The sequence below is a fragment of the Temnothorax nylanderi genome, unplaced genomic scaffold (assembly GCF_030848795.1).
Source record: "Temnothorax nylanderi isolate EJ_2023f unplaced genomic scaffold, tnyl_v1.0 TNYL_tig0203_pilon, whole genome shotgun sequence".
Taxonomy (NCBI): Eukaryota; Metazoa; Arthropoda; class Insecta; order Hymenoptera; family Formicidae; genus Temnothorax; species Temnothorax nylanderi.
In genome coordinates, this window is record NW_027249265.1 from 70,952 (window position 1) to 94,249 (window position 23,298).

The following is a 23,298-nucleotide window of genomic DNA, read 5'->3' on the forward strand; positions in this document are numbered from 1 at the left end:
CTCAAATATTTTATTCACCCCCCGTGCCGAATTTTTTATCCAGCATTTATTAGTTTACTTAATTATTATTTTTAACAAAATATATTTCCGCATCGATAAATTTGTTAAGTCTTACCTTTGAGTCGTGTTATTTAATCCGTATCGTACCTTTTTAACTTTTTTATGGTGCCATAATTAAGTCTGACAATCAAATTATATATATATATATATATATATATATATATATATATATTTCTTTTCCGCACGTGTAGCTTTACCAAAACATTTCATCGACGCGTGATTGATTCATATAGACGTGATTTACATAGACGTGTCCATATAGACGTGGCTATAATGGCCACATTTGCTTTGAATAGACGCTATAACATTTTACGATTTCAGATCAACAAGTGGGCCTGATGCTGGCGAGAAATCTTCAATATTCGTATAGAGATTTTGCCAAGGACCTTTTAACGGCCTGCGGACAGAACGCAAAACTGGCTGACGTACCAATTCAGTTCAAAGACCCCATTTACGGTACCAACGAGCCGAGCTTTACGGACTTCGTGGCACCGGGTGTAATATTGACGTAAGTTATTTATTAATATTCAATTTATTTATATAGTCTCAAGTTCATTAATATTTATTTACAATCAGATTCTGGATTTACTTTTATTCTTCATTCTCGAAAAGTCCAAGATCTTTTCAATAAAAATCCAAGGCACTTTATAAAATTTAATCTCTTTCTATCTCTTGCGCAAAACACTTAAAAAAATCTTTTCTACGACGTAGTTTTGCAAAGTTGACTTCTGTTGACAGGATCGTTTTCTTCCTGGCGGTCGCGCTAACGTCATCGGCGCTGATTATCGAGAGGATGGAGGGCCTGCTGGATCGAAGCTGGGTGGCTGGTGTGTCGCCCGGCGAGATCCTGTTCTCCCACGTGGTCACGCAATTCGTGGTGATGTGCGGTCAGACGGCTCTAGTACTGATCTTCATGATCCTGGTGTTCGGCGTCGAATGCAAGGGCGACATCGGCTGGGTTATCATACTGACGATCCTTCAAGGGCTCTGCGGCATGTGCTTCGGTAAGAGCGAGGAGGGCTTCTCATTCACGGCAATATGTATCCGTTAAAATAATACTAAATAATAATAATAATAATAAAATAATTTTAATTAATATACTATAATAATAATAATCAAAAATTTTTAAGAAAGATGTTTCAAAGTATAAATAAAAGATACGCAATTTCCTTGCTCTTTGAACGGGCAAATTTCGTTAATTCGAAGGCAAAAGATGCATTATTATCTGGATTTTTCTACTTCTCGCAGGGTTCGTGATTTCGGCGATTTGCGAACTCGAAAGGAATGCCATCCAACTGGCTCTAGGCAGCTTCTATCCTACGCTTCTTCTCAGTGGTATGTATGAAATCATATGAAATCACAGTTTGATGAGAAAGATAAGCACATTCGGGATATTTTAAGGCTTTCGTTCGCAATATAGTATCTAACAATTATGATTATGTATGAAACTTGCGCGAGAATTAAAACAGATCTACGCGATTCTCATATCAGTTGCTTTTATCAATCAGATTGAATATGCGTTTGATATCCTATCCCTGTAAAATAAACATGGAAATCATCCCGTATTCAACGAATTTAATCGAGTCCATCGTTGTTACACTAGACGATCATTTCGATGTAAATGTCACGCGCTGAAGTCCTTGCCGTCACCAGAAGTGAAAGTCGGCCAATACTCGCGCGCGCCGTGCCCTAATCGAATCGTTGGACAAACTGTTCAGATCGCTCTGCATTCTCCTCGTCTCTCTCTCTCTCTCTCTCTCTCTGAAACGTAAATTTAATATTCTAAATATTTCAATCGCCCATACAAGACTCGAGTCTTGTACGGACCTACTTTATAAATGAGAGAATTAAAAAGAGATATTTGCTCTGCCGCGAAAGCGATCCCGCAAAAGTTAAATCGAATTGAGAAAAGTTAGACGCAAAATGAAGAAAAAAAGATACATTCGGCGAACTCTATTCCACGTTTACTTGAAGTTTACTTGATTATTCCGTTTTGCAGGTGTAATATGGCCGGTGGAGGGCATGCCGACGGTCCTGCGATACATCTCGCAAGGTCTGCCACTGACGATGGCGACGACCGCCCTGCGGTCCATGCTGACCCGCGGCTGGAGCATCACGGAGCCGAATGTTTACAACGGTTATATCTCTACCATCATCTGGATCATCGTGTTCCTCACGATAAGCTTGCTGGTGCTGAAGTTCAAGCGCGGATAAGGATAGCTCGTAACTTCCGCCCTCCGTCCAGACTGTATTCGGTGTACAGTGACTCGCGAACATTCCGCGACGGATAGACGAAAAAGAAAGAAAGAAAGAGAAAGAGAGAGAAAGAGCTCTGAATCAGGGAGCGAATGTTCCCCGTAGAGGAACGAATTGAATCGGGAATCGGTGGCGAATGGTGTGTTCGATGGATGTCGCGATTCGGGACTCGCGTCTCTCCACCCGAGAGCGAAGTGATCCATCGAGGACACTCTTCTTCCTTTACCTGCTTCATAGCTGTATTATAGCTGGGGTCAAATTTAACGGAGCATTAGTTAGAAATCGTACAGAATTAGCGGAGACTGTAGATGCAATTGGATGTCGGTGGCCGAGAAGAAATTCCGCGATCCAAGAAGGGTCCTTCTATCTAGGAACGTTGCGTAACATCCTCTATTCAAGAAACCGACTGCCATCGCTCAATCGCCCGGCGGCAGTATAAAGCATTCCTGGATCTCGATAGATCGGCTTCGGATTCCAAATGTCGACGATCTCGCAACATTCTCCGCCGCGAATGGACCTCCGATACATGTGATGCTCCTGCGTGCGCTCAATGTGCTTCTAAGGCTCACGTGTCGCGCGTGCAAGGCGCCGCGCGTATGTATGTCTGTGTTATGCGTATGTGTGTATGTGTTGGTGTGCGTAATGGGAACTCTCGAATAAATGTAATACGATGATGATAAGATGCGTGAGACTGCCGCGTTTGCCTCGTGCGTCTTGTTTATAGGGATCATATTTTTATCCGGCGTCTGTAAAAAATTGGCGCGGATGCCCGAGGATACCGCCAGGATTCTCCCTACGAACCGATCTTCTCGAGGATCGCGATCGAGGGAAATAGAATCGGCGCTTTCCATTTAACACGACTTATATAGCGACATTTCTGTCGAAGTTAGCTTCAATGCGGAAAGCGTTTATCATGCGCAGAGATTGCAAACAATATAACGTCCCGAATGATTTTGAAAACGCATAATATTAATTTATCTTCGCAATAATAGTATAATTTTCTAATATAAACAAAGGTGAGAGTTGGTTTATTTTTACATATAAACTAAAGTATTTTATAAAATCGTGCCGCAGAAAAGAAAACTCGAAGACTAAAGTGCTTCACCACGCGACATCTCGAACGAATAAACTCTGCTCCTACTTGTGCTTAATTCGTTTTTCTTTTTTTTTTCACGAAGGATCGTGATTAAGTAATTCGGCGAAAATAGAAATAGTAAAAATGCGTTTGATAGTACTGTGCGTGTCGTGCGAAATATATTAGGAACAATGGACGCGTTCAGCAGAACAAGCCGCAATCGAAGTAGTAGCAGTCGAATGTGATTGGCTCTTACTTTTAGAATCAACAAATCAACGTGGCGTGTTGATAAGACGACAACTCAGCACTCTCAGCAGTTCTGCTGAACGCGGCCAATAATTCCCCCTCATCGTGTCTATTCACGCCCGGAATATCGCGAATAGAAATTTATGCGCTCGTAGTTAAGCATTCCGTCGCGTGCATCGTGGACAATAATAAGCGATGCTTATACTCTCGCTGGACCGCATGTAATCCTCATTGGCGATTATAAACCAGGTGCGATACCTTTACGAAGCCATTTGTTGGAGATCTGGCACGGTGAAGGGAACCTGGTAAAACATCATCCCGGGATTAAAATGGGATCGTAGTTAGTAAGTTTTACGTAAATTAATATGTAATAGCTGGTTAAACGTATAGCGCGATTCTACTTGCCCATGACTTTAAGTATGTACGTATTTTATTTAACTCGCAACGATATCGGACGTAGAAAGAATTTAAAAAAAAACCGACAGTACCGCGGCGCGCGTTCAAAAAATTATAATACTTCTTATTTCATTATTATTTTGCATGCGTTTTCGACGTGTATATTTATAGGTATACATGATGAACAAGTCAGAATTACGACGCAGTGTCGAAAATTCTTATCGTTCGTTAGTTCATAATGACCTGATAACAGCTCGTGAACTACGATAACATTTGTATATCAACAAATGTTATCTGCCATACGTGGCAATCATTTCAGTGACGTATAAATATAAATTATAAATAATGATTTAATCATCAAAAAATAACAACCAACGCAGATTTATGTAAGTGTATGCTGCAATTTTTGATCATAATATATATTTGATATTTTATGTATGAATAAATTATAGTACTGTGATCGTCCATAAAGTGCAATTCATGCGGATCATTGTATCGTGCTGTCAACTAGGGAAACTGCATGCCATCGGGCATTTGTTAATTAGCGAAAAAATTGTCAACGAAAATGGACGACGCCAAGAGAAAACTCGACAACATGCAAAAATGTATATTGTATTTTACTTATATATAAAAAAGACATGAAACTCATATATATATATATATGTACGTACATATATCTTTTCACAGAAAGTCACTCTATTATCATTGTCTCGATATATTACAATATAACTGCTTCTTTTTTTTCGCTCGCCCTATCAATTTCACGTGATCTATATGCGGATTAATTGGATCGCGATTTACCTCGAAATTAATGCTCTGAAATTGTTATCTTGTATTTTTCGTCGTTGATTTTTGCGATTTTCCTTGATCACTTTCTTCCAATACATAATTTACATAAAATTACGTTATTTAAATGTATCTTACTCAAATTATATATATGTAAATATGCGAGCTCACATACAGACATATATAGATCGAAATGATGAATTATTAACAAATGTTGCTTAGGCAATTGTCTGTATTATTGCAATCTTAACTGCGGAAAGGATTATTTTTTCTTTGCAACTTTTGGGTTAATAAGAAGCATTCTTGACTGTCTACTAACAATTGCGCATCGCTCTATTCTGCAATTACCTATTTTAATTCCTAATATATCCTCAGAGAGCGTCATCTATATTTGATCAACAAGACAGCTGAAGTATCTGCGAAATTATTTTGCATCGTGTAGATACGCAATTTATTTTTCAGCTCCGCTGTTCATGAATATTTTAAAAATCGACAGATTCGACAATTGACAAATTGCATCAAAATTCCCGGTGCGTTGATAAAGTTAATAGACTTGCTAATAAACTGCAACTGAATTTTGTCAAGCAATATTTTAACGCGCCTGCTACGTAGAACTACCGCTGACATTTTTATCTATTTAGCATTTGATCTCTGCGATGACCTTCTTAGTCTCGTTCAAATGTATCATTATATATTTCTTCTTCTAGCGCGTCAGATTTTGACGCATATCATTACACGAATGCATGTAATAATAGTAATAATACTAAGCGCCGAATTTGCTCTACAAATTCCTCTCCAAATCTACCGAAGGCGCATTGTAACGTACGACATGTGGCCAACGATAAACGAGATTGACAGCATACCCTTTGGAATCTACATAATCTTTGCTATCATTTTCGCGATAAATTATATTTAATAACTGATCCATGTGCAGCAGATAATAAATTCAGAAATTCGCTGTAGCAAATCTACATGTACAATGGTTTTTTAGAAGTTTAGAAGATGCGTCAAATACGCAATACCAATCTTTTAAATAAAATACATACAAATATAAAAACAGATTTTTATATGAACGTATATAGTTATATTATTATTTGTATAGTTATTATGTGTATTGTCTGCACATATCGATTATACGTGTAAATTAAAATGCAGAGATCATATAAGAAATCAAATGGACTAGGGCTCTAAGTGCAAAGTGGACAGAGTAAATTTTTCCGCTTTTATATAACTTAAGAATATAAACTACCGACTAAAAATAACTAATGTATTCTTTATTAAAAATTTATAGTGCATCATTCTTTCGTGTTATATCACCGATAGAATCCCCCTGTGTAGGAAAAGAGAAAAAAAAAGATTATTTCTTTTCTCACAAAATTGGCAGAGATAGTGCAACCTATATTTGATAATAAATATCCAAGAGTATATTAAGAGCATATTTTGTCGATAAAACTATTGCTTTGAAATAGCTATTTTGTTCTTCTCATCATCCATAAGCCAGTCGCGATTTTCCTCGATTAATTTCTTCCAATATTCTGCAAAAAAAAAATATTTGTATTTTACATATACATATCAAATCATATGATTGAATATATGGAAATTTACACACTTAATATACATAAATATATTTCATATCCGATGAACTATCTTAGCAAACACTTAATAATTGTTGCCTAAACGATTGTCTTAACTGCAAAAAGTTCATTTCTTCGGCAATACTTGCTTAATAAGAAACATCCTTTATCATCAAGTAAACGCGTCAATTTTGTACTGTTTTTTAATTTACCATAATTACCTGTTAATTCTCGAAATGTACAATCGGTACCACCATATTCGACGGGCAAGATGTTAGCTGGGATGCCCTCGAAACAGTTTTGCATCGTCCTCTGTGTGTAGACGTACAATCTGTTCTTCATCTTCTCAGACATGAAAGATTTGAAAATTCTCAGAACAATATCGACATAATCGGGCGCGTTGATTATGTTGATCGAATGGGTCCTCAAAGGATAGCAGCTTTGCCACGCGTGGACCAAATTCATTATTATTTGGGGTCGCAATTGAACAGCATGGCGCATAGTTGGATTGGCTACGTCAATGAACACCGAGTAGCCACGTACCGACGCCAGGGTGTAATTCTTCGTCGCCACTTCCGTCGCCATCACACCGATCTAAAAAAATCGTCCGTCGAGAAATAATAAATAACAATGAAAAAAAAAATACTTCAGCGGCTGAAGTTCAGCGTGACGACGTTGGCCACAAATTGTTCGAGCATTGTATTATTTTAATATTTACCTTAACTATGTCTGATATATTGTGTCTTCTTGGATCATGCCGAGTGCCGCGCACCACAATAACTAATCTTCCTTCACTATCCGGCTTCCGCAGAGGCAAAAACACTCTAAACGGGAATAAAGTATTTTAGAGAATCCTTTGAAAAAATTAAAATACCTTTTAGTTTTACAGTCATGCATCTAGTATATTTCCAAAATTTATTAATTAAATATTCTTCTTAAAATGTAATAGAAATAAGAAAAGAAAGTTATTGAAAATTTATCTGTAATTTTATGCAAGTTGTTATTAAAATTGAAATTGCAGTTTTTGAAGTGTTCTGCTATGTATCCAAAATAGTTAAAATAAATTAGAGAATAAAAAAACTCACAAAATTCAATTAATACTCCGAAATAATAGTCGTTACCCTAAATCAAGTAGTTCCTGCAGTTCCGGTCGAAATGGATCTTTATTCATGTACCATTCTGGTAAGTAGGATCGCTGCATGTAATAGTTTTGTATCCTGATTTTAGTTTTGTCGAGATTAAACTTGCAGACTCTCAAAAATCGCAGGATAAGGAAGTCATCTGTGTACAGATTAAAGATTCCTTTCAAATGAAAAGTTACTTAAAACAGTACTAAATCTATTATCATTAATATTAGAAATATATACATAGAGCAGTAATTTCAGAAATAAATTCTAATATCTTTTTAACAGAAAACATTAAAGATCTGTTTTATTATGCTACATTCTAAGAAACAAAAAAAAATTATTGTTTAATCATTTAATAACTTCTGTCTCTAATGGAATTAAATTTAGTTATTAATTTTGTTATATTCCAATTTATTTAAAATCAATTTAGTCGTATTTAAATTTAGTCATATTTTTGAATTTAGTTATATATTTTTTCATGTTTTACTTAATTCTGTTTGAACAGATATTCTGTACAAATGTAGCAATTAAGTTTCACATCTCTTGTCTAAAATGATATATAATCAAAGTATTGAACTTTACATATATGTATAGCAGTCAAGATGCATAAAAAGGAAGTAGTTAAAAATTCAAATTAATGAATTGCAATTTAATGAAAGACTGACGCAATATCGACTAAAAAATTCAAGACTTGTAAGCACAGTTGAATGATAAAAAGTAATATCAGATAAGTTATGGAAATTGACAATGTAATTGCTGTGCATGCATAATGATGGCATCACTTGCATGAATTTAATTTGTTCATAGTGTCTAATTATTTCTGAGTTTATTGCAATCTTGATTGAGTTTTTGATGTTAGAATTTTTTACTTCACTTTTAATTGGCCTTTACAGAATATGTAATCCAAATAATTTAATCAACATATTTTACGTAATATGTTTACATTTACGTAAAATATGTTAATTAAATTATTTTGATTCTCTATTCTTTACGAATAAATTCGTTTATATAATTATTAAATTTTAATCTTTGTCAATCGATATTTATAGTGAATCGATACAGTGAAGCGATCTTTGTGGTAAAGCTATTTACACTACAAAGTAACAATATAAATTAATAGTAGATGTAACATTAATAACAAGTAAGTTAATATAAATGTATATTATATTCTATATTTTTAATGGAATAAGCTATCGAAATTTGCTATTGAGTAGACACTAATAATTACTAGTTTTTGCATACATTTTCAAAAAGCTATAACATTCTAAGTTTCTGTACCTGTATATTATTTTAGTAATTGAGGTACAATTATTAAAACAATACAAACAATCAGACATCTCATTTTAATTTATAATGATACAATAGTTAAACATAATAAGCCGGTAAACAAAATTAGTTCAATAATAAATCGAGTGTCAATTAAGTTGAAATAAAGATAATCGATGTCTAATGGGCATAATTATTTAGATTGTAATCGCGTGATCTCTGCTGATTAGGGGACAATTCTATTCAATTTTTTTCTGTAGCTCTCTGTTATGATACCTTGACATTTTGCTATTCGAACTTTCGACTCAATCCTCAAAACACATAACTAAAATAATTTATATAATAATTTATGTGTGAAGGTGAAAATTAGGAACATTTTAATTATCTGAAGATACTCATGCAAAAATAAATTGGAATGGTTCTGCAAATGATAAATTTTGACCGGTTATTTCATTAAAAATAAAATATATAATGTTTATATCTATATATTAATAATGTATTGGAAAAATTTATTATACAAGAAATTAATTTTCCGATACATGATATGCACCGATACACGTCCGATACACGTATTGCACATATTATTATGCCCTAGTTAACATAGAAGAATTGCGTGATACATCTCGGATACGTCATGAATCAGATATGAAGACAAAACCATTGTTAAGGAATTATCTATTAATTAGACAGCAAAGTCGGAATATGCGCATAACATATGTTATGGAAATTCTGTCTAAGACTTACTTAATCATGATGATATATGTCTCTAAACTGTAACAATTTTTTTGTTAAAATTCTCTATTCTTGAAGTTCTATTTTAATATTAATTACAAATTATTGTATCAAAATACATACATGTTTTATATAAATACACACATTTTTATGTTTTAAATATATATAAATACACATTTTTGCTTCCTCGACTATTTAAGATAGTTAAAAGAAAATCGATCGAAAGACTGGTTCAAAAAATGCTCAAATGCAAAAACGATAACGAATTTTATCGTATAAATTTTCCATCAAGTCACTATTTAAGATTATTTACAATTATTTATGAGACTCTAAGAACGCGTTTCTTTTCTTTTCGAAGGAATCAAATGCTACTTGTTATCCTCTTGTCTTTGTATTAATGCGCGACCAAAAACAAATTCAAAGAGCTAAGTATTAGACTGACATCACGTTGGCGCCCACTAAAAGTAATTTCGTTTCATTACTCCGGAATTAATATGTAATTGAACATCGAGAAATATTTCAACGAGCCTGCCATGTGAGATCACAGTCATTTTTACCAATTCGTGTAGACAAGTCGTCGTTCTCCTCGACCCAGCGTCTGATCTCCGCGACGGCGTTCTCGCTATTCTCGTCGGTCTCGTTCAAATGTGCCGCTGCATATCTTTTATCCTCACTGGTCAGCTCTTGCCGAGCGTGATGCATGACGCTGTCGCTGCAACTGCTCGCCATCACGACGATAGTGAACGCTGGTGAACGTCTCGCGGAGTTCCGTCACCGCGAAGAGGCACTGCGTGTACAATGTACAGACACGCACTGTAACGAGCGACGCGCGATCAACACTAGACGCGACAGGCAATATATGTAAACGCGAATATATAAACAGTGCACAAAAACATGCTCTTTGGAATCTACGTGCTCTTTGATAAAGTCAGGTTCAGTGATCAGATTATATGCGCCATCTGCAGCGAACAATGACGGATCCGGTTTGGTGAACGGGATGGATGTTTGACATCCATTTTCGAGAGGATAAGCCGCGAAGAAACTTTAATTTCTAAATTCTTCACACTGTAGCACACATTTGAACTTTTAAATAGAAGGCGAAAAAAATAAAATTGAAACATTATAGCCATATTATTACTTATATGAATTCTGCATATAAAATTGAAATGTATGTCGAAATCTAAAAAGAATTAGTTCTAAAAGTTGCAAAGTAAATAGAGCAAATATCTCTCCTAATTTACATAATTTAATACAGAAAATTTTTATTAAAAACTTAATTTTATACATCCGCGCATTATCCCTCTCGTGCATTATCTCTCAAGTCCTCTCTGCGCAGTAAAAGAAAAAGAGAAACAATTTCTTTCTCTTTACCGAGACCATCTAGTAAAGGGCAAAACAATTGAGCAAAATGCGACCTATATTTAGTGAAAGAAAACTGAGCATTCTATTATAAAAGCGTTTTCTATAGCATTGTTGAGCCTTTGGGAAGACCTCTCCGTAAATCCATACCTAGCGAAAAAAATCACGCACAATGCTCGAATGCATAACGCATAAAGAGATAGTCCGATCTGCAGCAACGTACCCACCTTTGTTGATAACCAACGCAGCTATCGTTGCAATGACTTCACTCGGGATAACAAACGCGGAACTTGCATCTGCAAATCGCGGCGCATTATAATATATGCGCGATGCACGATTAAGAATAAGCAATATATCGATAGCATATACTCTTTGGTATCTATATGATATTTCTTATCATTCCTATGACAAGTCAGTAATAATCGCGCTATCTGCAGCAAATAACTAATTCAAAGACCCGATGTGGCAAATCTGTATGACAGTCGTTATCTGTTCTTTTAAAAGATGCGACCAACAAATATATTATATCACACATATTTCTGTGTTCTAAATGTATAGATATCTCTTCTTGTTTGTTTGACCAATTCAACCAATTCAATATATAAATGAAGATAAAACGATCGATCGCTAATCGAAAATTTAAATTTAAAAAAAAATAGCGAAATGCAATAAACGGACTTCATTATAAAAGATTTCTATCGAGTCCCTATTTATCATTATCTATTGTTATCTATTGAGAGAGACACTTTCATATCACTCTTTCTCTCTTCTCATTTCGCTAACAAAGTCAAACGCTACATGTTATATTATTTTTTATTTTCTCCTTATTATGCGATCAAAACGAATAGGTTTCAGATGTAACGTTACATCGCGGCGAATTTCGTGTTATTGCTTCGAAATTAATGCACTACAATCGAATTTCACAAGCGACATTTCAATGAATCACGTAGGATTGACGTCGTTTTTATTCGGGCGCGCAAATCGTCGTTCTCCTCGACCCAGCGTCTGATCTCCGCGATGGAGTTCTCTTTAGTCTCGTTCAACTGTGTCGCTGCATGTAACTTGTCCTCGTCTTTGCCAAGCGTAACACTCTACATTATCGTGGCCACTTGCGTTCGCCATCGTAACACCGCGAGAAGCTTCATCCACCGCGGAAGAACTCGCGTCTGCGAGTCGTGGAAATGCTAGCTCTGACACGCGCACGACCAACGATAAACACAGTAGTAGCAGATAGTACGCTGAACAACGTGTGCGCTTTGGTGGACTCTTGATTATTTCAGTGATGACTCAGTAGCTAGAAATCGCGCCATCTACGAAGTAGAGACATGGTATGATGAACGTGATGGATACTTGGCACTTATCCTCGAGAGAATGAGCCACGCGAAGATACATTAATTTTTACATTCCTTACATCATAGTATACTTTTCTATTAAATGGAATGCGTCTGAGCTGAAATTATATTAAAAGATTATAGTTATATAATTGCTTTCAAGCTGCACGTATAAAATAAGTATAAATTAAGATAACTTATGTTTATAGTTAAAACAATAAAATGATTTAAATAAAAAATAATATTTAAGTTACAAGCGAGTAAAACGAGTTCCTCTTCTTATTCACATAACTTAAGGATATATAGAAAATTTGTATATGAATCTTACATCCACTCTTCTGTATTGCGCTTCCGGCAAGAATCTTTTGCATAACGAAAGAGAAGAAAAATGATTTACTTTCTGCGGTGAAGGGAAAAATTACGTACAGCCTGGTAAACCACCTTCATTTGGAAAAATAGAACCAAATGTGTTACAAAATTATACCGTACATATTCTACTATAATTAAACCTTTGTAAAAGTCGCCGGTAAATCTTTCCTGATAAAGAAATCGCACGCGATACTTTAATGCTTGTCGCATAAAAAAATAAACCCGTTTCTGCAACGAGTAACATTTTATCTTTATTAATAGCTGATGCCGTCGTTTCAGTGACGTTACTATCGTGACGATAGTAAACGCGGGACATGTGATTGCGAATTACAAAAGCGCATTTTGACCTGCAATTTAACGAGCAACTAATGATAAAGAAAATTGACAGGCATGCGCTTTAAAATTTATATGATTTCTAGTATCATATTTTAGGGATAAATCAGCATCAACAATCACGATGTATAATTAGTTCGATAACAAATGCATTGAAGTGTGCGCAAAGAACAAATATTTTCTTCCGATTTTGAAGCTACTGCTCCGAAATGTTATTCGATTCTATCGTTCTCATTATTATGCGTAAGCCAGCCGCCATTTTCTTCAATTAATTTCTTCCAATATTCTGCAAAAGAAAATGTTTATATTACACACATTCAATTAAATGTTTATGCAAATCTGGAAAAGGGCTTCATATATATTTTAGAATCTGAAAAACTCTTAGCATTTAGTGATTATCGCCTTCACGATTGCTCGTCTTAACTGAGAAAAGTTTATCCCTTTTTCTTGGCAATAGTTTCTTAATAACATCCTTTATCGTCCACTAAACGCGTCAAATTTATTCCGCGTTTTAATTTATCAAAATTACCTGTTAATTCCTGGATTGTACCATCAATGCCGCCATATTCGACGGGCAAAATCTCAGCGGGAATATCTTTGAAACAGTCGGACGTATGTGAATAGACATTAAATCTATTCTTTATCTTCTCAGTCATGAATGATTTGAGAATCTCTACAATAACATTGAAAAATGCCGGTACATTGAATATATTGATCTCCTGGATTCTTATAGGATAGCAGCGTGGACTTCTTTGCCACGCGTGGACTAAATTCATTAATATATAGGGTCGCAATTGAAGAATGTGGCGTACTGTTGGATTGACCATGTCTATAAACGATGCGAAACCGTGCACAGATGCTGCGGGATAATATTTCATTGCCACTTCCGTCGCCATCACACCGATCTAAAAAAATCGTCCGTCGAGAAATAATAAATAACAATGAAAAAAAATACTTCAGCGTGACGACGTGGGCCATAAATTGTTCAAGCATTGTATTATTTTAATATTTACCTTAACTATGTCTGATATATTGTGTCTTTTTGGATCATGCCGAGTGCCGCGCACCACAATAACTGATCTTCCTTCACTATCCGGCTTCCGCAGAGGCAAAAACACTCTAAATGGGAATAAAGTATTTTAGAATCCTTCGAAAAAATCAAAATACCTTTTAGTTTTACAGTCACGCAGCTAGTATATTTCCGAAATTTCTTAATTAAATATTCTTCTTAGAGTGTAATAGAAATAAGAAAAAAAAGTTATTGAAAATGTATCTGTAATTTTATGCAAGTTGTTATTTTTAAAATTGCAGCTGCAATTAGTGAAGAGTTCTGTTATGTATCCGAAATAGATGAAGCAGATTAAAAAATAATAAAAAACAAAATTAGATTAATTATCCGAAATACTGTTCGTTACCCCAAATCAAGCAGTTCCTGCAGTTCTGGTCGAAACGGATCTCTATTCATGTACCATTCCGGTAAATTGGATCGTTGCTTATAATAGTTTCGTATCCTGATATTAGTTTTCTCAAGATCAAACTTGCATACTCTCAAAAATCGCAGGATGAGAAAGTCATCTGTGTACACATTAAAGAGTTCCTTTAACTAAAAGGCTATAATCGAAACAATGCTAAATCAGGATTATAAATTATATTTTATAAATGCGTGCCACGGGATAAGATGGGGATTTTTAATTAATAGAAGATTTAAATAAAGTTTTAAAAAACATTTTGGCTTACAAAATGGCAAAATGCAATAGTGCGATAACGAACTTTGTCATGTAGGTCTTTTATCGAGTTACTATATTTCATCATTTATTATTATTTGCCGAAACTTTCAGATTATTTTCGATTTTCTCTTCATTATAAGTCAGACACAATTTGTTACATTATTTTTCGTTTTTCTTTTTTTTTTTACACGATCAAGTATGAATTCAGAGAGCTAAAAGGTGCTTTTTCATGCTGATGCTCGACGCTCGATTTGGGCGTCAAAATTGATCACGTGATAGGTCACATGATAGTCTTTTGAATTCCAGCGTCAAATGGCAAAAGCTCAACTGTGTTCAGCTTTGACGCTTGACGCTCGTTTCAGTCAATTGCTTGTCAATTGCAAATCGTTGACTGTAAATAAAGTGTATATATCGTTAAAAAATAATTAGACGTGTTTGACCGTGTGTGTTCATGAAAGTTGATATTGATTCCGGTCTTGAAGTTGTTCACGTGACCAGTTTTGACGCCCAAATCAAGCGTCGAGCGTCAGCATGAAAAAGCCCCTAAACATCTGACACGTGAATCGGCGTAATGTCATGTCAACGTCAATTAAAAATGAATGAGTTGTACTGCCGAAATAACGAGTCGTAATTGAATTTGAACACGACCGCAGGATCGCTGATGTCATTTTTACCGATTCGTATGCGCAGTTCGTCCTCGATCCAGCGTTTGATCTCGCGCGACAGCGTTCTCTCTCGTTTCGTCGGTCTCGTTCAAATTTGCCGCTGCATATCTTTTATCCTCTTCAGTTAGCTCTCGTGGAGCATGAGGCATAACACTGCCACTGCAAGTGCTCGCCATCGCGACGTTAGTGAACGTTGGTGAACGCGAAGTCTCGCCCACCGGGGAGAGACTCGTGTCTGCAAATAGAGTAGATGCACTAGCTGTCACGCGTAAGATAAAACAAATGCCAAATGCAACAATGTTTAATGCAATGTGTAATTATGTATCACGACAAATAACACGGATCAACTCTGCGCTGTATGCAGAGAGCTCTATTATTGAATCAACTGCGATATAATCAGAAATTGGGCCATCTGCAGCCGACCATGATTCGGTTTGATGACCTTGATAGACACTTGATAGATACTTCTACTTATCCCCGATATTTCTACTTATTCCCGAGCGGCGCGAAAAAACTTTAATTTCTAAATTCATTACAATGTAACACGCATTAGATCTTCTAAAAATAGAATGCATATATAAAACAAACTTATATTAAAAAATTATAGTTATATTATTACTTATAAATTAAGCGTATAAGATTAATAAGTTAAAATACAAGTCTAATTTCTAGTTAAAGAGTTAAAATAATGTATACAAAAATGAGTTCTAAGTAGCGAGTAAAATGAATTTCTTTTCTTATTCTTTTAATTTAGGAATGCAAAGAATTTTAATTAAACGCTTAATTTCATACATTCGCTCTTGTACACTATGCTCTCAAGTATCTCTCTCCGCAATGGAAGAAAGAGAGAAATAATTTAGTTTTCCCCGAAACATAAAACTGAATCTAATTAGGTATATTTTGCTTGCGCACAAATATTCCGCACATTCAAAAATTTACGTACCAAAATTATTATATTATGCACATTTCTGTTCTAAATGTAGATATTCTTTCTTGCTTCTTTGACTAATTGAATCGCTAATTAAAAAACTGCTTGATTAAAAAATATTGAAATACAATATTGCGAGAACAAACTTTGTATAAAAAATTCTATTCAGTAACTATTTACTATTATTTATTGACACTTTTACTCTCACTTCTCTTTTCGCTAACAAAGTTAAACGCCACTTGTTACATCATTTTTCATTTTTTTTTTAAGTGAATATATATCAAATGTCACGTCACATTTCCGCGGATTGAAGGTGACTTTTTTTTATCTTTGGAATTAATGAACTATAATTGAATTTCAACGCGATATTTCACGTGGGATCGTTGTCCGTTTTACCGTTTCGTGCATGTAAGTCGTCCTTCTCCTTGATCCAGCGTTTAATTTCCGCGAGGGCGTTCGCTCTAGTTTCATCAGTCTCGTTCAAATATGTCGCTGCATATAACTTATTCGCGCTGGTCAGCTTTTGCTGAGCGTAACACTCTACACTGTCGTCGTGGTCACTTGCATTGGCCATCGTAATACGAGAACCTTCGTTCGCTTTGGAGGATTAATTTACGTCTGCGAGCCGCAGAGATGCTCTGCCCTGCTCTGCACCGCGCACGATCAACAAAAAATGATCAGCAGATTACACAGTGAACAACGCGTGCTCTTTCAGGATCTAGATGTTATTAAATCATTTCAGCTATTATGAATCAACGCCATCTACGAAGTAGAGACGCGGTGATGATTCTAATAAATACTTGATACTTATCCTCGAGAGAATAAGTCGCGAAAAAATGTTAAATTCTATATTCTTTACATTACGCTTTTAATATTTTAAATAAAATGCATATGTGCTAAAATTATATTAAAAGATTATAGTTATATTATTGCTTTCTAGTTGCACATATAAAATACCTAATTAAGAAACCTGATGTTTATAGTTAAAACGATAAGGCGATTTTAAAAAATAACACATCCGGTCTTCTGCATCACATTAACGGCAAGGACGCTTGCGTAACGCTTGCGTAACGAAAGAGAAGAACGATTTATTTTCTTCGGTAAAAGGCAAAATAAAGTATAGCCAAGGTAAACTACTTTATTATTCGGTTAAAGTAAACAGTAAAACTACACAATTTATTTTTTATCAAAATAAAATACTTCCTTAAAAATTATAATTACATTGTTACTTATAAAGTATGGATATATCTAATGTTTACAGTTAAGAAGGTAAATGTAAAACAATATAAGGAAAATGAGTTCTAAGTTGCAAAGCGAGTAGAGTGAATTTATCTTCTTATTCTCCTAATTTAAGAATGCAAAGAATTTAAACTAAAAGCTTAATTTTATACATCTGCATACATTATACCCTCAGAGTATACTCTGCACAATGAAAGAAAGAAAGAAAAAATTTATTTTCCCTACAACACACCCGTAAAAGAAAATCAAGCTCGCTATAAAAGCAAACGTTCTCTAGCGTTGCTGAGCCTTTAAAGATCCCCGTAATCGCCTTTAAAGTCCACCTATAAAACTCTTAAAAATTTCATATTACCGATAAGTCTATTTGCGCAGAAAAAGAAAAAGGAAGATAATTATTTATATCTCAAAACACAAAACAGATAAAACTTACGAGCTATATAACGATCACAAATACATCTATACATGTGTTAAAAAAGCAAGTACTTTTTGTTGATTCTAGAGTTTTGTAATGATTTCGTCATTCTCCTCATTCACAGGGCAGACGTGATCGTCTTCGACCAGCTTCTTCCAGCGTTCTATAAAAGTAAGTATTTACATTACATATATTGAAAGATACGCATATTACAATTAGATAAACAATTAACAAACTTTTAGTTAATGTATGACTTGTTGGAATTATTGCAATCTTAGAAGCAATGTGAGAAATTAATTTTCTCTTTGACACATATTTGCTTAATGAGTTACATTCTTTCATTAAACGCGTTACATTTATTGCATTCTAATTTACCGCAATTACCTGTTAATTCTTGAATTGTACCATCAGTGCCGATGTTAGCTTCTTCCTTCAAACGGTTCTGCATGTGGTGTTTTGAAACGATTTTGTCGTCCTCATTCAAAAGCGAGTCGCGATTCTCCTCGATCAGTTTCTTCCAGTATTCTGCAAAAATAAGTATTTACTTTACATATATTGAATTATATAATGTTGACGTCAGTTTAGACACATATGAACAATTGACTATATGAACTACTGACAAACTTTTAGTTAATGTACGACTGCTCGGAATTGCTGCAATCTTAGATGAGAGAAGTTTATTTTCTCTTCAACACATATTAGTTTAATAAGAAACGTCCTTTCAATAAACGCGTTGCATTTATTACATTCTAATTTATCGTAATTACCTGTTAATTCTTGGATTGTACCAGCAGTGCCGCCACATTCGACGGGCAAGATGTTGGCTGGAATATCCTTCAAACTGTTATGCTCCGTACTGTCTGAGTAGACATTGAATCTGTTCTTCAACTTCTCAGTCATGAAAGATTTTAAAATCCTCGCAGTAATTTCGTAGATTAACGGGGCGTTAAACATGTTAATTAATTGGACCCTCATGGGATAGTTCTGCCATAAACGAACCGAATTCTTTAAAATGTAGGGTCGGTATTGAGCAATGTGACGTACAGTTGTATCGGCCAAATCTACGAACAATGTGTAGCCATATATGGATGCCGCGGGATAATATTTCATCGCCGTTTCTAGCGCCATCACAAAGATCTAAAAAGATTGTTCGTCGAGAAACAATATACGAATTGAAAATATTACATGGTGACGACATCCGATATAAATCGTTCGAGTATAGTTTTATACTGACCTTAGCCAGGTTTGACATTTCATGTCTTCTCGGGTCATGTTTGATGCGCACAAGAATAACTAATCTTCCTTGATCATCCGGTTTCCGTAGAGGCAAACAAAAACTAAACGTAAATAAAGCATTTTAGATTTCTCGAAAATTTATGAAATTTCATTCTACTATAATCGGATAATCTGCAATGCGTTGTGTGTAAGATAATAATAGTGGAGTAGAAGAAAGAATTTTTTTTTAATTATATAAAATAAAACGCTTTATCATATGTCGATCTAGGTTACGTAAAAGATTCACTGCAAAATCTCACGAAACCACGAACTCCAATAATCTTACATACTCCGAAATAGTAATCGTTACCCCATATCAAGCAGCTCTTGCAGTTCTGGAAGAAATGGATCCTTATTCATGTACCATTCTGGTAAGTCGGATTGTTGGTTGTAATTGTTTTGAATCCTGATCTTGGTTTTCTCAAGATTAAATTTGCAAACTCTCAAAAATCGCAGGATAAGGAAGTCATCTGTGTACAGATTAAAGATTCCTTTCAAATGAAAAGTTACTTAAAACAGTACTAAATCTATTATCATTAATATTAGAAATACATACATAGAGCAGTAATTTTAGGAATAAATTCTATTATCTTTTTAACAGAAAACATTAAAGAACTGTTTTATTATGCTACATTCTAAGAAACAAAGAAAAATTATTGTTTAATCATTTAATAACTTCTGCCTCTAATGGAATTAAGGGGAGATCCTGGTTCATAGGGTCAAACATTTCGATTTTTTTTGCTTAATCGATAGTTAAACAATTCAAGAATATATTCCCAAAGTTTCAGAGCCCAATTCGAAGTATTTTAAAAGTTATAGAACACATGGTGAGTCAGAGTCGCGCAGGTATACGAGCGCTCGGCCGGAGCGGGCCGCGCGCTCTGTCTCTCGGTTCTTCTGTCCAGATTACTCGGCAGATGTTTATCTAAAGATATGCAGCGAAACGAGTTTTATTAAGAAACTGAAGGCTTGTAGAATGGCCCTGGTATAGCTGATTAGCATAAGATTGCGGTAAGTCACCAATAAATGATATTTTTTGTACCGCAAACTTTAAACGCGTGTTTCTCGAAATATCATTTTCGTATTTTCTTAAAATCTGCGGGAAAGATAGAGAAAAAAGTAATTGATCAATCGACTTGATTCAAAGTGCGTCAGCTAAAGAATGAACAACCATTCTATGTGAACCTCAAACATTGGTAAAAATATTAATTTAAATAATTGTTATTGCATAAAAACGGAGGATATTTTTTCTCAAAAATGTCATGTTTTTGTTCAAGTGCTAAAAAATTTTGTATTTTACAGTTTTTTAACCATGTTCCTGGTTCACATAGAATAAAAATATATAAAAATTAATAATCTTTTTCGTTTTTTTGTCTCAGATCAAAATTGCGGGATACATTTTTCCCGCAGATTGGCAACTCGGTTGGCGAGGCGCTCCGATTAGAGATACACCACGGCGCCATTTTGCAATTATTTTACAATATAAAAATTTTTTTACCTCTTCAAATAAGCAGTTAAATATTGTAAAAGGTTTAGAAACCTCAACTGCATTATTGTCAATAAAAAAAATTCATAAAAATCTCCTTTTTTTACCCTCCTAAACCAGAATCCTCCCTTAAATTTAGTTATTAATTTTGTTATATTCCAATTTATTTAAAATCAATTTAGTCGTATTTAAATTTAGTCATATTTTTGAATTTATATAGTTATATATTTTTTCATGTGTACCTACTTAATTCTGTTTGAACAGATATTCTGTACAGATGTAGCAAGTTTCACATCTCTTGTCTAAAATGGTATATAATCAAAGTATTGAACTTTACATATATGTATAGCAGTCAAGGTGCATAAAAAGGAAGTAGTTAGAAATTCAAATTAATGAATTAGAATTTAATGAAAGACTGACGCAATATCGACTAAAAAATTCAAGAGTTGTAAGCACAGTTGAATGGTAAAAAATAATATCAGATAAGTTATGAAAATTAGCAATGTAATTGCTGCGCATGCGTAATGATAGCACCACTCGCATGAACTTTGTTCATAGTGTCTAATTATTTCTGAGTTTATTGCAATCTTGATTTAGTTGTTGATGTGTTAGAATTTTTTACTTTACTTTTAATTGGCCTTTAGAGAATATGTAATCCAAATAATTTAATCAACATATTTTACGTAATATGTTTACATTTAAATAATAATAAATAATAGATGAGGCAATAGGAGCCAAGCGCGGTAATCAATGCGCAGACAAATTATAATAATAAGTGAATATATTAAAAACGAACGTTTCGACACTTTTTTTGTGTCATCTTCAGCTTAAAGAAGTTACATAAAATTCATAACGATATAAGATTTACATGAATAATCGAGACGAAGTAGTGTATAAAAAGGCGCAGTCAATAAAATAAAACAATGAATTAAATCCATACAACGGATTAATTCATTGTTTTATTTTACATATTGACTGCGCCTTTTTATACACTACTTCGTCTCGATTATTCATGTAAATCTTATATCGTTATGCATTTTATGTAACTTCTTTACGCTGAAGATGACACAAAAAAAGTGTCGAAACGTTCGTTTTTAATATATTCATTTATTATTATAATTTGTCTGCGCATTGATTACCGCGCTTGGCTCCTATTGCATCATCTATTTCCTTTGATTTAGTCTAGAGAGCCTATACTTCGTTTAATTTAATTAAATTATTTTGATTCTCTTTTCTTTACGAATAAATTCGTTTATATAATTATTAAATTTTAATCTTTGTCAATCGATATTTATAGTGAATTGATATAGTGAAGCAATCTTTGTGGTGAAGCTATTTACACTACAAAGTAACAATATAAATTAATAGCAGATGTAACAATTAATAACAAATAAGTTAATGTAAATGTATATTATATTCTATATTTTTAATGGAATAAGTTATCGAAATTTGCTAATATTACATTGACGCGGATTTCGCTTTATCGCTGCGGAATTAATAAGTTATAATTGAATTTCAATTAGCGATATTTCAACGCGTGCGTCACATATGGGACTGCTGTTTTTTACCGAATTGTCCGCGCAAGTCATCGTTCTCTTCGATCCAGTGTCTGATCTCCGCGATGGAGTTCTCTCTATTCTTGTCGGACTCGTTCAACTGTGTCGCTGCATATAACTTGTCGTCGTTGGACAGCTTTTTCCAAGCGTGATGCATGACGCTGTCGCTGCAACTGCTCGCCATCACGACGATAGTGAACGCTGGTGAACGCCTCGCGGAGTCCCGTCACCGTGAAGAGACACTGGGTGTACAATGTACAAGTCACAATGGCGCACTGTAACGAGCGATGCGCGATCAACAGACAATATATATAAACGCGATTATATTCACAGTGCACAAGATCATGCTCTTTAGAATCTACGTGGTCTTTAATAAAGTCAGCTTCAGTGATAAGATTATATGCGTCTAGCTCTGACACGCGCACGTCCAACTTCTTCTTCTTCTTTTATATCAATATGGCCTGTGAGCAATACCGCTCTATATATGGCCAGGGCAAACCACTTGTAAAATAGCCGTAAGGCGTGTCTTAAAAACCACTTGTCGTAAATAGCCGTAATAACGTCGTAATAAAAATGCGATATAATAAAAACACAATGCAGACAGTAACAATTGCAATAGTTTTAAAAAAAATTTTCCTTCTGGACCAAACACGTCTGAACTGGTCCGTGCCCGTTGCGGCTCTACGCGCACGACCAACGATAAACTGATAAACATAGTAGTAGCAGATAGTACGCTGAACAACGTGTGAGCTTTGGTGGACTCTTGATAATTTCAGCGACGACTTAGTAGCCAGAAATCGCGCCATCTACGAAGTAGAGACATGATTTGGTGAACGTGATGGATACTTGGCACTTATCCTCGAGAGAATGAGCCACGCGAAGACACATTCCATTAAATGGAATGCGTATGAGCTGAAATTATAATAAAAGATTATAGTTATATAATTGCTTTCAAGCTGCACGTATAAAATAAGTAAATTAAGATAACTGATGTTTATAGTTAAAACAATAAAATGATTTAAATAAAATAATATTTAAGTTACAAGCGAGTAAAACGAGTTCCTCTTTTTATTCACATAACTTAAGGATATATAGAAAAT

The 23,298-nt window shown here is 34.6% G+C and overlaps 3 protein-coding genes and 1 pseudogene across 9 annotated transcripts in view; 1 reads left to right on the forward strand and 3 right to left on the reverse strand.

Annotated features, from left to right (window-relative positions):
- Snu (ABC-type transporter snustorr) overlaps positions 1 to 4,681 on the forward strand; it is a 52,947-nt gene extending 48,266 nt beyond the window's left edge. For both annotated transcript variants that reach the window (XM_071717121.1, XM_071717122.1), the window contains 4 exons: positions 382 to 568; positions 799 to 1,064; positions 1,309 to 1,395; positions 2,060 to 4,681. In XM_071717121.1, the coding sequence (XP_071573222.1) occupies positions 382 to 568; positions 799 to 1,064; positions 1,309 to 1,395; positions 2,060 to 2,274 (755 nt within the window). In that variant the 3' untranslated portion in view covers positions 2,275 to 4,681. The remainder of the gene's footprint in view (positions 1 to 381; positions 569 to 798; positions 1,065 to 1,308; positions 1,396 to 2,059) is intronic.
- A 1,391-nt stretch (positions 4,682 to 6,072) lies between these two features.
- LOC139778964 (retinol-binding protein pinta-like) lies at positions 6,073 to 12,131 on the reverse strand. Of its 5 annotated transcripts, none has more exons than XM_071717140.1 (6): positions 11,101 to 12,131; positions 10,076 to 10,331; positions 7,515 to 7,674; positions 7,112 to 7,217; positions 6,615 to 6,987; positions 6,073 to 6,354 (listed from the first exon to the last, which is right to left on the reverse strand). In XM_071717140.1, the coding sequence occupies exons 2-6, from the start codon at positions 10,245 to 10,247 to the stop codon at positions 6,272 to 6,274; spliced, it is 894 nt and encodes a 297-aa protein (XP_071573241.1). In that variant the 5' UTR covers positions 10,248 to 10,331; positions 11,101 to 12,131; the 3' UTR covers positions 6,073 to 6,271. The 5 variants fall into 5 exon arrangements, with proteins under 5 accessions (XP_071573241.1, XP_071573239.1, XP_071573240.1 ...); XM_071717138.1 differs by having other exon boundaries at positions 11,105 to 12,130; XM_071717139.1 differs by having other exon boundaries at positions 10,076 to 10,357; positions 11,105 to 12,130.
- On the reverse strand, positions 11,673 to 17,004 carry LOC139778957 (retinol-binding protein pinta-like; annotated as a pseudogene).
- A 348-nt stretch (positions 17,005 to 17,352) lies between these two features.
- Positions 17,353 to 23,255, reverse strand: LOC139778962 (retinol-binding protein pinta-like). 2 transcript variants are annotated; one of them, XR_011719748.1, is made up of 7 exons: positions 22,211 to 23,255; positions 19,467 to 19,626; positions 19,116 to 19,218; positions 18,649 to 19,018; positions 18,266 to 18,406; positions 17,900 to 18,044; positions 17,353 to 17,802 (listed from the first exon to the last, which is right to left on the reverse strand). XR_011719748.1 is itself a non-coding variant. In XM_071717131.1 (6 exons), the coding sequence occupies exons 1-6, from the start codon at positions 22,380 to 22,382 to the stop codon at positions 17,965 to 17,967; spliced, it is 1,026 nt and encodes a 341-aa protein (XP_071573232.1). In that variant the 5' UTR covers positions 22,383 to 23,255; the 3' UTR covers positions 17,353 to 17,964. The 2 variants fall into 2 exon arrangements, 1 of the variants encoding a protein (XP_071573232.1); XM_071717131.1 differs by having other exon boundaries at positions 17,353 to 18,044.
- Positions 23,256 to 23,298: the final 43 nt, after the last annotated feature.

Bases quoted from the DNA above. Each gene is read 5' to 3' on its own strand.
- LOC139778962 (XM_071717131.1), bottom strand. From the start codon at position 22,382: ATGGCGAGCAGTTGCAGCGACAGCGTCATGCATCACGCTTGGAAAAAG. The intron at 19,019-19,115 runs GTCAGTATAAAA...CAATCTTTTTAG, and splicing joins AAATGTCAAACCTGGCTAAG to ATCTTTGTGATGGCGCTAGA. The intron at 18,045-18,265 runs GTAATTGCGGTA...TTACTTTTATAG, and splicing joins TACAATTCAAGAATTAACAG to AACGCTGGAAGAAGCTGGTC.
- LOC139778964 (XM_071717140.1), bottom strand. From the start codon at position 10,247: ATGGCGAGCAGTTGCAGCGACAGCGTCATGCATCACGCTCGGCAAGAG. The intron at 7,218-7,514 runs GTAACGACTATT...ATTCCCGTTTAG, and splicing joins CAGGAACTACTTGATTTAGG to AGTGTTTTTGCCTCTGCGGA. The intron at 6,355-6,614 runs GTAATTATGGTA...TTTTTTTTGCAG, and splicing joins TACATTTCGAGAATTAACAG to AATATTGGAAGAAATTAATC.